The sequence below is a fragment of the Xyrauchen texanus genome, chromosome 32, assembly GCF_025860055.1.
Source record: "Xyrauchen texanus isolate HMW12.3.18 chromosome 32, RBS_HiC_50CHRs, whole genome shotgun sequence".
Taxonomy (NCBI): domain Eukaryota; kingdom Metazoa; phylum Chordata; class Actinopteri; order Cypriniformes; family Catostomidae; genus Xyrauchen; species Xyrauchen texanus.
In genome coordinates this window covers 1,005,674-1,021,083 of record NC_068307.1, presented here as the reverse complement: position 1 = coordinate 1,021,083, position 15,410 = coordinate 1,005,674, and the positions used below count along the sequence as shown (strand labels likewise).

Genomic DNA, 15,410 nt, shown 5'->3' with positions numbered 1-15,410 from the left:
GTCTTGTTTACATTGTGAATTAATGATGCTAATGGGCTAACATTAGCATTGATAGCAATACGTGGCCATAATATGCGCAGATTACACTGTTATTGTAATTTATGATGACACTGATACTACTGGAAATATGGGCGTATAAAAGTGTTCATATTTTTGGCCAGATTTTGTTCAATCCAACCCAACCCCTAAACCCAACACTCCAACCGAGTCATTTTTGGTGTATCAGTGTAAAAACGTCCTTATCCTGGTTGATATTATTCATGCTTGTCATTGTATACATTTATCATGTCTGTTTATTACAACAAACAAATATCCTTTGACTTTAGGTTAAAAGCTTTACTCTGATCTCCTAGGCAGCTTGCAGATACGATACATGTTGAACCAGGATAAATCAACAGAGGTGTTCAGCCCGATGTCAGCCAGTCTAGCAGATGGGCGCTTCCACTGGGTCAAAATCAGTCGAAAGGGACAGGAACTTCTTGTCCAGGTGAGTCTTTGGGCCTCTGTTTCCATAGTAACATGCATACGTGTCTGATTTTTTTAGGTACCGGGGTGTCTGACGCCTCACACACACATCGGGCCTCGTTCTTGAAACTTATGAGTCAATTCTGGGTCATTTGAGTGAAAATGGACCTTCCCAAAAACTTTCTGCCAGATTCACAGATTTGTTAGTAAAACGTGTGTTTGTTAGTGTATTCCAAACATTCATAAATAGGGGGCGTGTGCATGCTCATTCACAATTATCATAATCCACGCCCATGAAAACACCATATAAGGAAGACACCAGACTCGTTAATAAATGCTGATAACATTTATGTGGAACCGTAATGAAATCGTTACATCACATCATAAAATGTAGATTTAGCAAACACAATAAAATCTCCAAAGACAGTGAGGACTTAAAGGCATCGCAGGTTTTTGCATTGTATGACGCTCCTTTTTGAAGTCAATAATAATGGGTTGACATGAGTGTAAAACATGTTCGGTTCACACCGGGAGGAGGATGTTCACCATCATGAATCTTTTCTGGTTCAGTTGAGCACGTCGCCAGCATCATCTGTGAAACTTCTCGGGTAACTCGTGATGTAACAGTGATACACTTGCATCTGGAGAAATTAATAAAATGCCTGAAGAAGGATTTGCAAGCTATACGACAATATTTTTAAAAACAAATTTCCCCTGTTGTGTACGCACCTGCCCAAGATGCGTTTGTTTATAGGTTTAACAGCATTAGCATTGAACATACGTTATCAACTGAATATGATTTACAGATGCTTAATTATAAAAACTGAAATTATGGAGCTCATATCAAATAATAAAAACTGTCCAACCAGTCACAATAGAGGGCATTCATTTTTTTTGAGAAAATCAAACAAGTCTTTCCATGAACATTTCAATCCATGTCAAGCAATTCTACTGGCAAAATAATATGCAGAATTTCAAAAAAAAAAAAAAAAAATTATATATATAAAATATACACACACACACACAATTTGCAAATACAAATGCAAATTATTTTTTTTTAAGTTTTTTATTTTAAATGATATTTTATTGTTATTTTTATGTATTTTAAGATACATTTAAATCCATTATGTGATTGCACTTCTATCAAAAATTAGTCATGACAGTTTGCCTGAAAGAACACAACACGGTCGGATGTACACGTGTTTGCAAGCAGGTGTGAATTTTGTTTGCATCAACTAACGTTTAGAAAATGCGAAACATTATCGAATCGGAGAATTCGTCAGTATGGCTTTACGATCGATTTACATAACAATGTGTTCTTCTCGTGTTTCATGAACGAGGCCCAAAGCGAGTGTTTTAGATCTCGCTTTATATCTGTTAGATGTCGTTATATAAATTCTACTGCAGGAATGAGAATGAAAGACTTTTAGGTACCGAATGATGAGGGGCATTGCATTTATAACACTTTTAGAAATGATTCATTTCTGGGAGATTATCATTGCTGTCTAAAGCAGTGAAGAATACAAATGATTTTGCTTTAACCAATAAAACAAAATGACTTAAAATAAAAGGTTTGAGGCTATAGAAAGATTTTTTAATTAACTGCAATCTTCATTTGAATGCATTCAGCATCTAACCTTGGGGTTTGGAGAATTTATGTTTTAATGCAAAGTTAAACGGTGAGATTTTTTTCACTGTGTCAAGAGTGAAAGTTTGGATTGACTCGTTCCTGTAATGCGTCTCCCAAAGACGAAATCCACATAATCCATTTGTCCTTGAATAATGTCTCTTTTTATATTCTTTCTGTTCTCAGCAGTTGCAATACAGAAACTGTGTGACTCTCTCATAAATATGCGCTCAACCAAAACAAAACGCTGAACTGCCGGTTTTCTTAAAGAGACAGTACCGTTTTAGCACTTGTTCTACACATCAATGTAAATACTTGTAAATAGTACAAATTGTGCATGTGAAAAATAAACATGTAGGTCTAGCAATATATAATAAATACACTGTGTATCAAAATGATGGAAAACAAATGATAAAATAAAATTTTAAAATTGAAGTTAGGAGGTCCTAGAATCAGTCTATTCTAATTGAGCATTTCACGGCTCATTTAGCACAGTTTTGTTTTTGTTGTGGATGAATAAATGTCATAACTGGCAAATTCAGCTTCTTATTTTGTACATCAGGGATATTACAGGGATGATAACGATTGATATTTGGCCTTTGCTACACATCTTTGGTTTTTGTGTCGATAAAGGTGTACTTGAGCCTCATTGATGGTGGTTTGTGGGTACTTATGGTATACAAGTTTGGGAAATACCAGTCTTAAAAGAAAGTAGGCAGGCACATAAAACCGCAATCAAGTAAAAGCCTCTTCTAACTGGATGCATTCCGCTGAATGAACACACGAGCTGAAAACGTGTGCTTAACAAAATGAGCATTTATGAATGAATTTTCTTTTAAGAACCTCTCAATGATTCAGCAATCTAAATCCCTTGTAATAGATTAGTCAATAACATATACATTTATAGAAATGTACACACTGTGCTACTCGACTGACATGATTCACGAATGGCAAAGAGACATTCCAAGGTTGGAGTCATCAGAGTAGTGTGGAATATCTTTTGAACTATAGGTGGCGCTGTCTCCAAACAGTTCAGGTACGTTCAGGGCATGATGTCAATGATGCATACCAAATTTCTTATAAATCTGACAAAGTATTCAAAAGATATTTACATTTTTGTTAAAAATAAAATGTGCCAGAGAGGGTATTCTTGAAATCCTAATGACCCAAGGAATCCATAGATACGAAACTCATCGTGTATGGTCCAAAATGACTGGTAAAAATAGAATTTTTTCACATATCTTGACCCATAGGTGGCGCCGTCAACAAAGTTTGCATGTGCCCCCAGATCATGGTCCTAATCAAGCATACCAAGTTTTGTTTCAATGCCACAAACAAATTGGCAAGATATGACCTCACTTCCTGTTTTATGTTGACCTAGTTAAATGTGTGTTATCATAACTTTAATAAAATCAGAAATCAAAATTTTGTATCATACATTCTGTGCGGATGAGTCTGGAGATTATTTTGAGCTATTGTTTAGGTAAATCGGGCAAAGTTTGCAGGAATAGTAACGGATAAACGATTAACGTCATAATCCAAGATGGCGGCCACTGTAATGGGCGGAGTTTTAATTTAAGCGGTCCATTTGTATCATCAGGAGGAGCGTGATTAAATAAAGTACAAATGATTTCTAGGACAAATGGTTGAAAAGATACGTGCAAAATAAAAGTGCTTTTTTAAAACTGCGGTAGCGCTATAGAGTTTGCAACTCATGCAACATTTAATACCACGTCCTTATGAATTTAAGACTTCTTGCTCCGATTTAAGACCATTTTAAGGCCTTAATGTGCTAAAGGGCAATTTAAGACTTTTGTTTCAGACCTGCAGAAACCCTGCAATAACTAATCGGCGAAATGAATGTGCTTTTTTTTCAATTTTATTTAATGGAAGTTTAAGGGTGTTGTACCATATCAATGACATAAACAGAAGCAGGTCGGATGGATTTTACTGTTATTTCTATCACCGATTCAATTTCATGACTCAGTGTTTCCCCTATATGCATTTTGCAGCACCGCTGCTGTATTAGGAGCGCCAATCTTGGAATTTCACATGCTTCATTTAATATTATTGATGCAACGTAACAGCCCCAGTCAGCTGTGCGCTTTGTATACTGGGAAAGAGATCCACAAACACACACACACACACACAAATAAATGCACTTACTCAGTGACGTCACTTCTTAAAACACGTCAAACTCGCTTCATTTCAAGTGGCCTGCGAGCTCATTTCTGAAACGTCGGATGGTAGGGGATCGCAACGTTTCACTGAACTATCAGCTCTTTCCTCTTGAATATTAATGACCCTTCCCCTGTCATCTGCATGTTATGGAGCACATTTAGTTCGCTTCAGAAGCGGAATGAAACAGCGCTAACACGGATAAATTATCAACACGGCTCAATCATGGAAAGAGCAGCACGAGCGCAGAGCAGGTGCGGTAATTCACGGATTGGCCACATAGACTACGTTAAATGCGCTTGTGAACCAGTGAGATGCGCGACGGGGAGCGTGAAACCCGTTTATGTGCGGTACGGGATTGTCTGTCTCGGTGATGAAACTAGTTTAATACAAACCCTCCACATTCGTAACGGCAAAAAGAAAACTGGAGAAAACGTCAATTAGAAGTTTTGTCAATTCTCAGATCACAACACTTAAAATATGTACCGTGATTTACTGTAGCAACACTAACTGTACTGTATTAACTATTATAGTCGTGTTCTTTATATAGAAACCATAGTTACATTTATATATTTATATAGGGCTTTTCTAGGCACTCAAAGCGCTTTACACAGTGAACGGGACTCTCCTCAACCACCACCAGTGTGCAGCATCCACCTGGATGATGTGACGGCAGCCATAGTGCAGCAGTACACTCGCCACACACCAGCTATTGGAGAGAGGAGAGAGTGGAGTGATGCAGCCAAATAATGGATGGGGATTATTAGGAGGCGATGATTGAGGAGGGTCAGTGGGGGAATTTGGGCAGGACACCAGGGTTACACCCCTACTCTTTATGAGAAGTGTCCAGGGATTTGTAATGACCACAGAGAGTCAGGACCTCAGTTTAACATCTCATCTGAAGGACGGTGCCTTTTTACAGTATAGTGTCCCCGTCACTATACTGGGGCATTAGGACAGGGTGAGCACCCCCTTCTGGACTCCCTAATACCTCTTCCAACAGCAACCTTAGTTTCCCCAGGAGGTTTCCCATCCAGGCACTGGCCAGACTCAACCCTGCTTAGCTTTAGTGGGCAACCGGGTGAGAGCGGCTGGGGGATATGGCTCCTTTTTATGGAAGGACTCTTGTCAATTTTAATAACTATTATGTACTAAGCTATCGCTGTTATCTTGTAATGCTCTCTGATTGTATCAGAAATCCAAAGAGATGTTTTATGTCTGATGAAAGACCCAACATAGCCACGCTGTCCGAATATTTCAATTTAGCCATATAAAAACGAGGTGTTTATGTTCTCCACAGATGTTACTGTTGTTAATATCATCATTTTCATCAAATGTGCATTTCAATGTAATATTATAATGTAATTTTATCTGCATGGGTGCTACCAAAGCTGGTGCAGGTGACACATTTTAAAGGGTCCTTTGAGGCCACAAATAAACCCTGATGTGGCCCAGGCTGAAATGAAGTTTGTCACCCCTGTTTTAAGCTATTCCACAACCAATACGTGTTAGTACGGGTCCGGCGTTGAGGGCTTGTGGACGCACGCACAACAGCACCGCTGCAGAACAACATCCTAGGGGAAACACTGTTAATGGTAAAAATCTAATCCAAATGATCTGTCATTATATGCCTCTCCAGATTGACAACACAATAAGTCAGCAGTACAGTCTGTCTCCTGGCTCTGCTCTCGGCCCCGTCAGGACACTGATTCTGGGAAGAGTTCAGGGTGAGTTTCAGAAGTGTTTCTTATGTTCTCTGTGTGCTGTTCTACACTCTTCCACTTCACTAATGTGGCGTCAGGTGTTTGCATCTAGGCAGATTAAGACAAGGTGGGTGGTTGAATGGGCAGAGCTGACGAGGGGTGTACGATATGCAAATGTTTTTGATAGCGGAGTTACTCAGTGTTGCCTTGGAAACCTTTCCATTTTACATGATAAATGAGAAGGGTTTGTAGGTGTAATGAACCCGGCACTTTGACAAAGATGAGAGAACATTCCAGATAAATTAGCAATAAAGCACTCACACAATGACAACACCTTTATAGACATGTCATGCACTGGACAAGCACTGAATGCACCGATTTATTCAACTGTAAACATGCTATTTAGACACCAAGAGTGGTGCCCATGTAATATAATAATGAAGCTTTAAAGCATATTAGAGAGTGTGTGTTAATCTGCTGTAAAAGAGCAAAACCAGAGCAGTGATTTGACCGATTGAATTCATTTCAGGTGGTGACGTCGCTGATAAGGAACTGGTCCACGCTGGATTAAGAGGATTTATTGGCTGTTTGTCCTCTGTGCAATTCAATCAGGCCACCCCTTTGAAGGCAGCCCTACAAAACAGCCAAAGCCCGTTAGTTACCGTCATCGGCCGGCTCGAAGCGTCAGGATGTGGGACGATATCAAGCTCCAACACTCAAACCGATACACACACACTGTCAGGTAAACACAATCCAATTAAACTCAAGAACTGGATCATGACTATATTTTCAGCCAATCCCTTTCAGCCAAGTGCTTCTTTATTTACATGTTGTTTATTTTTGCTACATTTTTGGTAATCTCTGTTGGGGGCCTGTTGAACAGTCACTTTAGTTGATTATACGGCAAACGGTTTCGGTACAACTTTTGCCGCAGATGTGCGTAACTAGGGCTTTCACAATGATGAAATAGGGCTGACGATTCATTTTCATGCAAATAATTATGATTATGATGTATAATCATGCACAGGTGTAGAATTACATGAAAAATTATATTTAAAAAATCAAAACATTTCCAATACGTAATATATGTCTCTGTAAAATGTCAAATCGTCCAAGGGCAAAGATGACAAAAAACCTTGTTTTTGGAACCCAACAAACCTGAATATATTATATTATATTATATTATATTACATTTTATTAATTATATTATAGACCACCTGAGACATGAGCGTGACTGCTGTGTGCATTTTTAGACCAAAAATCTTTCCTAAAAATGTTTGTTCACATGTGGACAGCGGGACCAAGTTGTGAAATGTTAAATAATAACAAACTAAAGAAAGTCAGATTGATTATTATTTTATTTTTCTCCCAATTTGGAACACCCAGTTCCCACTACTAAGTAAGTCCTCGTGGTGGTGCGGTTACTCGCCTCAATCCGGGTGGCGGAGGACGAGTCTCAGTTGCCTCCGCTTCTGAGACGTCAGTCCGCACATCTGATCACGTGACTCGTTCTGCATGACTCCGCGGAGACTCACAGCATGTGGAGACTCATGCTACTCTCCACGATCCACACACAACTCACCACACGCCCCATTGAGAGAACCACTAATTTTTAATAAATCCTATTTAGTGCATGACTTAACCTCCAGTGTGCTGTCTGTCTGCACTGGTCTCAGAACAGTTATAGAGAGCTATAGGATGCTCCCTTGCTCCCTATTTAGTGCATGACTTAACCTCCAGTGTGCTGTCTGTCTGCACTGGTCTCAGAACAGTTATAGGAGAGCTATAGGATGCTCCCTTGCTCCCTATTTAGTGCATGACTTAACCTCCAGCGTGCTGTCTGTCTGCACTGGTCTCAGAACAGTTATAGGAGAGCTATAGGATGCTCCCTTGCTCCCTATTTAGTGCATGACTTAACCTCCAGTGTGCTGTCTGTCTGCACTGGTCTCAGAACAGTTATAGGAGAGATATAGGATGATCCCTTGTTCCCTATTTAGTGCATGACTTAACCTCCAGTGTGCTGTCTGTCTGCACTGGTCTCAGAACAGTTATAGGAGAGATATAGGATGCTCCCTTGCTCCCTATTTAGTGCATGACTTAACCTCCAGTGTGCTGTCTGTCTGCGCTGGTCTCAGAACAGTTATAGAGAGCTATAGGATGCTCCCTTGCTCCCTATTTAGTGCATGACTTAACCTACAGTGTGCTGTCTGTCTGCACTGGTCTCAGAACAGTTATAGGAGAGCTATAGGATGCTCCCTTGCTCCCTATGTAGTGCATGACTTAACCTCCAGTGTGCTGTCTGTCTGCACTGGTCTCAGAACTGTTATAGGAGAGCTATAGGATGCTCCCTTGCTCCCTATGTAGTGCATGACTTAACCTACAGTGTGCTGTCTGTCTGCACTGGTCTCAGAACAGTTATAGGAGAGCTATAGGATGCTCCCTTGCTCCCTATTTAGTGCATGGCTTAACCTCCAGTGTGCTGTCTGTCTGCACTGGTCTCAGAACAGTTATAGGAGAGCTATAGGATGCTCCCTTGCTCCCTATTTAGTGCATGACTTAACCTCCAGTGTGCTGTCTGTCTGCACTGGTCTCAGAACAGTTATAGGAGAGCTATAGGATGCTCCCTTGCTCCCTATTTAGTGCATGGCTTAACCTCCAGTGTGCTGTCTGTCTGCACTGGTCTCAGAACAGTTATAGGAGAGCTATAGGATGCTCCCTTGCTCCCTATTTAGTGCATGACTTAACCTCCAGTGTGCTGTCTGTCTGCACTGGTCTCAGAACAGTTATAGGAGAGCTATAGGATGCTCCCTTGCTCCCTATTTAGTGCATGACTTAACCTCCAGTGTGCTGTCTGTCTGCACTGGTCTCAGAACAGTTTGAAATGCACCTTATTTTCATCATAACTCCATATAAAGCCTCTGAAAGACACATTTTCAGTTTTTGGATAAATCCATTGATTCTCAGTGTGATAATATACAGTAAATAGAAGACATTTTAACCGAAACGGAGCATACATTTGCGATAAATCGTGACATTTTAAAAATGTCATACCAGATGAAACTAGAGACTCTAATCTTTTGACTCAAACAGGTTTCAGTGTAAAGACTTAATCAGGTTTCTTACCAGAGTCTCCTGAACTGAGATAACAGATTTCTGTTTGATATTATATATTATAGTGTTCTTAAACATTTTGCAAGAACACATAAAGATGAATGAATAAATGTAGTTATTAAATATATTGCTGCCATCAACACACCAACACATAGATCAGTTGAGGCATTATGAGTGTTGCCATAGAAACAATTCAATTCCCCATCGGAGGATGTGAACAGTTCCCAGTAGAATCTCAGAGTTGTCATATTATGCTTATAGTAATGCAAACACAATATGAACGCAGCATTAGGCCATATGGGAAGATATACAAGGCTTTAAAGGACCATTTAAGAGAAATGATACAGCATAACATTCAAGGACAAACCAAAATGCAGAAAGTGAGAATTGATTTGTGTGACATTTAAGGATAAACTCTAGTACCTGAGGGGCTGTGTGAATCTATCTCTGATGGTTTGAGACCTTTGCTATATACAGTAACATTACAAATATGTTTGCTATATAGTCAATGTCTCTCTCTCTCTCTCTCTCTCAACAGATGACTCGGCAAAATCAGACAACGGCAAAGACCCAGTGAAAAAGGAAGCTCAAACTGATGTGGCATTAATAGGAGGTATAGGTCCTAATCATATTGTGCTCGGGGGGGAAAACTTTTAAGAATAATAGCCAGCTGTGACAAGTAATAGATTGTCCTTGACTGTGAAGCTCTACAGTCTCATATCTTAAAGGAATATTCTGGATTCAATACAAGTTTAGCTCAATCGACAGCATTTGTGACATAATGTTGATTACCAAAAATGTATTTCAACTCGTCCCTCCTTTTCTTCTTCTTCAAAAAAAGAGCCAAAATTTATGTTCCAGTGAGACACTTACAATAGAAGTCAATGGGGGCCATTTTTGCATGTTGAAATACTCACTGTAGGATAGCCACATGACATAAACACTGTGATAAAATCACTTACTAAACTTTTCTTTACAACTTTGTTGTCATGAGGATGCAAACAATCCTAAAACCTTAAAACGACCATAAAAACAATGATTTAAACAACTTTACAGCTCATATAATACACAAGTTAACAAAATAATTAATGTAAGGGCTTTAATTAAATTACAAGCTTCACATTTCTGCCTTTAAACCCTCCAAATATTGACTTCCATTGTAAGTGCCTCACTGAAACCTCGATTGGTGCTTTTTTAACCCTTTAAGCTCGGATGCGCCCACGAGAAAAAATAAACAATCGTCAAAATATAAATAACTTAAATCTTGCCCAACACAAAATAGGTATAATTTGGAAGTTTAGAAGCTGTACTGTCTAATTCATGTAGACATTATGACCAAAAGTAAACAAGTGCTTTGAAATCTGCAGACAAGTCAGAAGTGTTACGTTTTGATCATTTATAAAAAAAAAAAAAAAGGAGTGCACTGTACATATTATTGGATCATTAAAAAAATATCAAACGGATCAAATATGCATGTGTCATATGTTGTTGGAAAGCTCTTAAAGAGTAAAATACAACCAGCATATCTGTTTTACTCACAGACAAAAATATAACGAGTAACAGCTAAATATGTGTCTTTGACAATTATGTTAGTGTTGCTTATATGCTGCGTTTTTGCTTATTACTTCATGAAAAATAAACGGAACATAAAATGTCACATATCATTAATTAGAGTCTGTGATTATCTTTCAGTCGAGTCCACACACAAGATAATCAGCAGTGACGTGCGGTGATGTCTTAAAGAGGCTTGGCACTGAGTTATGAAAGCCAGATTACCTGATTTATTGTTTAAGCTAATAATACGTAATAACAGTGAACGTTACACACAAGCGCAGCATATCAAGAAATGTACAAATCAAGATGTATATCGTGTACTCTCTCTCTCTCTCACGCACACACACACACAAGTGCGTAAACAGTGAACGTTATCTGCATTTATCAGATCCTTCAAAACCTCTCGGTTTTCCTTTACCTTTTCATTGTGGTAGGTTATATTCAGCTTCCTTTGCTCATCAAGTGCAAGGTCTATCCGAGATTTTCCAAAGGTTTTCAGTGTAATTTGACACTGGATGTGATCTGACGACTTTTCATGCTTGGTTAAAGCTGCGGGCAGGTTGTTCAAATCACAATATCCCGCTGAAGTCCAAACAGTCTGACTGGTTGAAAAAAGCAGGCAGGGATAGCAGTACAGCCGCTGATTGTTAGCACAGCCACATAGCCAATCTTTTCTTACATACCAATCAGTTTGAAATGATCGGATAATTTTTGGGCCCTTTTGCTGTACTAGTCCATCTAAGGCTGGCGTAGACCTCCCTCTTGCAATTAACTCCTATTTGGAATTAAAATCGAGCTTGGAAAAATGTCTTAATTCCGTGATTACGGCTGGTGCTGTCATTTTGAATTTTGCGGGGATTAGGCATGTACGCTAGCTGTGGTGTAATGACGTTAGCTACGCAAATGTCCAGGAATATCTCGATTTTAATTGGTCCATGTCTGATACGTAACGGAGATGATTACGGGCATAACATATTTACGTCAAAAGGCACAGCAGATTTGTGCTTTTTGCCGTACATGTTAAAGAATACAGGATCGAAGTGCGCATGCGCAACATGGGTTTTCCGCTTGTCGTCTGCAATGAATGGACCGTAAAAGCACTGCTTATTCTACCATATGTTTTTAGTTGATTATGCGTAACTGCTACATTTGTCATCATAACGTCTAAACAATTGGAATAACACACATATTGCATATAAATCACAAGAATAAAAAGTAAAAATCCAAATACAAGTTTATTATTTAATAAACATTTTATTTTTGAATTTTGGCAGGGTAGGCAGTGCCTAGTTTGCCTACCCAGACCGCACGTCAGTGATAATCAGATGTATAGATCATTAGATAATCCACATGAAGCACAATGTTACATATGACCACCAGGAGATGGCGCCAAATACACGACACAGACTCAATGATGACTCAAATGACACAGAATGAAACTCATTCTGTGAAATCTCATGACTAAAATCATGTCTGCATGCTATGCAAACCTTTAGTCATTGTTGTGTTTGCATGAGTAATTAGTTCTAATGTACAATTATTATCTTTTATTTGTTTGGGCACATTTTTGGACACTATGATAAAAAATATTTTTAAAGATATACATTTTGATGGCTTTGTTTTATCAACACACATTTTCTCAGATACAATTGACATGATTGAGAACTTTATTTATGAGCCACTTTATTTACACCAAGAGATATATAATGTCAAATAAGAAGAAAAATATGTTAATTTTTGGCTAAAGTTTTGTGTGATTTTTCAGTCTCAGAAAAATCACACAAAATTTTTATGGTATTTATCATAATCTATACCATAAAAACAAAAAAGTGTAAAAGTTTTCTTTACAATGATACCTTTCATTTTGGGTATGCCACTGAAACAGGAAATCGTATTGAACTCAGAATATTCCTTTAAGTAGTAACATCAGATAATATACTTTGCATTCATTATGTGTTCCTCTATCTACATTTTAACCCTAAAAATGTTAACATTGCCCATCCTAATTCATCATAAACAGGAGTAGTGGCTGCAGTTGTGTTCATCACACTCTGTGCGTTGGCCGTGATTATTCGCTTCCTGTACCGACATCGACGGACCCCAGCGCCCACCGGAATCACCAGAAAGACGCACCGTCCCAGCACAGAGCATCCACCATACCGGCCCGAACTGGATCCACACAAACCCCACCACGACAGCAAAGAATACTATATATGACCTCTTGGTGTTGTGCTTGACCTTTATTTGAACAGCCCATTTCTGGTGTACATGCTAACAACAACAGAGCCTGTTTCACCCTGTATCTGTCTTCACCGCAGGCTGAGCAGCCAATAACAAGGCCTGTTGGGGTGACCCGACAGTGGCTAGCTTTCATGGGCTAGGGTACGACATTAATGTTTGTTGTTTTCTATGAAGAGAGTAAGGCTTGTGTGAATGTCCCTTGGATGATGGCAGAGCTGTATATTGTTATTTAAAGGCATACTAATAGGTTAAACATGCACAACACACACTTTCCAAGCAAACAGCACAGCAGGAGTGTTGAAGCATCTCTCTGAATGATCATTACCCAGCGTGCCCGTATAGAGAGTGGGCTTCAGTTAATGGACTCAAAGCCCAGTGCCGAGCGTTTTGTGGCAGGGAGGTGGACCTTCCCAGATATTGTTTTTAAAGGATCGATCATCATTCAACGTGTCCAAAGACAAAGATTAAAGACGTCCGCCTCTGACAAGCCCTGCATTTGATGTTGAAACTATCGACTGGTGCAGGGAGCCACTGCAGGCCGGGATTAGCCACCAAATGACTAAGGGTGTACATCAGGGGCGGCTGTGGGGTGGGATGAGTCATTTGTTTGTATCCCAGTTCCCACGGGCCGGACAGATGCAGGCAATTTAATTGTCTTTCCCACCGTGATCGAGCCGGTCGTGCAGTTGCGCGTCCTCAGTGTGCTCCTGGATCGAATGTCCTCCTCATTGAAGTGCATAATATCTAAAACAAAATTGCTTTCTATCGAGAATGAATTCTATGGCTGTTTTTTTTCTATACGAGTACTGTAAATGAGTGTTGTATATACATTTCATAATTATATTTAATAAATGGCGCTTTCTAAAAGCTTATGGGTGCAGATGACATTTTGAACTGGTTTGGTATATTTATGCAGTAATGAACGCGTGCAAAGGCCAACGTATACTTTGCGCATCCACGTTGCTGATCGCGCCGCACACAGTATGTGCGAGCATAAATCATAATCCAGTCAGATTTTCTTGTCTTGTGGACGCAGTCATCGTCTGTGTGCATTGTTGGCGCATGCGCCGGCCATTAACTCTACTCATGCGTCAAACGTGTCTGTTTTCGCTCGCGGCCAGAAGCATATACTCACAAAGGCAACACGGTCGACAGCAGTCCAGAACACGCAAACAACAAAGTATACCTGGTCCTTAAGGCTGCATTCAGAACAGCATACTACTTCTACGGTTTGAGCAGTATATAGTATGGATACTATTGGGCTGGGTGCTCATTATGTTGATTGCAAGACAACCACTGGTTTATCTTGTTAAACGGCCAAAAGTACACAAATAATGAGAATATTAAAGATGATTTTTGTATTACCTGTGCACTTACCTGTGTTTGACTGACAGGTGGTTCCTCTCTGTAATCATGCTTATAATGTCCATGTAAAAATTAACTTTCTACTACATTACCCATGGTACATCTACAACTACATTACCCATGGTACACCTACAACTACATTACCCATGGTACAACTACAACTACATTACCCATGGTACAACTACAACTACATTACCCATGGTACAACTACATTACCCATGGTACAACTACATTACCCATGGTACAACTACAACTACATTACCCATGGTACACCTACAACTACATTACCCATGGTACAACTACAGCTACATTACCCATGGTACAACTACAACTACATTACCCATGGTACAACTACATTACCCATAGTACAACTACAACTACATTACCCATGGTACAACTACAACTACATTACCCATGGTACAACTACAACTACATTACCCATGGTACAACTACATTACCCATGGTACATCTACAACTACATTACCCATGGTACAACTACAACTACATTACCCATGGTACAACTACATTACCCATGGTACATCTACAACTACATTACCCATGGTACAACTACAACTACATTACCCATGGTACAACTACAACTACATTACCCATGGTACACCTGCAACTACATTACCCATGGTACAACTACATTACCCATGGTACAACTACAACTACATTACCCATGGTACAGCAGAGAAAGGTCAATCAATCAGAGAATTGCGGCCAACTAAACCCGTGAAACGTGCCTCTTGAGCAACCGCGTGCTCTCATGATGCACTTTGAATGATGTAATCGAGTCAGCCTACACCGTCAAACTACAGCCCTGAAATGAATAGTTATATATTCCCATAGTTTTTTATTCAATGACATCATCCTCTATTTTACAGTGTCCATGTTATGGTGCGTTCACATACAATGTGAAGCGAGCGTTTCGCGCGGCGCAATTACATACAAAGTCAATGCAAAGAAGCGAGTAGAGGCGAATGACTGGACTTGAACACATTCGCGAGTCGAGCGAGAAATTTTGCATTTGCATTTTGCGTTGTCATGAAAGCCTATCAGCATTGAGATTGTCTGGATGTCACTGACGTACTGTCGTAGTAGCAGAAGAAATCTGGAAAAATGGATGAATTGTTGTAGCGTGTGTGTGGACACCCGGAATTGTA

At 39.5% G+C, this 15,410-nt stretch overlaps 1 protein-coding gene across 1 annotated transcript in view; it reads left to right on the top strand.

The window, feature by feature from the left end:
* Nucleotides 1-13,650, top strand: part of cntnap5l (contactin associated protein family member 5 like) — a 105,670-nt gene extending 92,020 nt beyond the window's left edge. Inside the window, exons 20-24 of the mRNA XM_052101607.1 lie at nt 354-487; nt 5,910-5,997; nt 6,503-6,715; nt 9,623-9,697; nt 12,659-13,650. Coding sequence (XP_051957567.1) covers nt 354-487; nt 5,910-5,997; nt 6,503-6,715; nt 9,623-9,697; nt 12,659-12,855 — 707 coding nt within the window. The 3' untranslated portion in view covers nt 12,856-13,650. The remainder of the gene's footprint in view (nt 1-353; nt 488-5,909; nt 5,998-6,502; nt 6,716-9,622; nt 9,698-12,658) is intronic.
* Nucleotides 13,651-15,410: the final 1,760 nt, after the last annotated feature.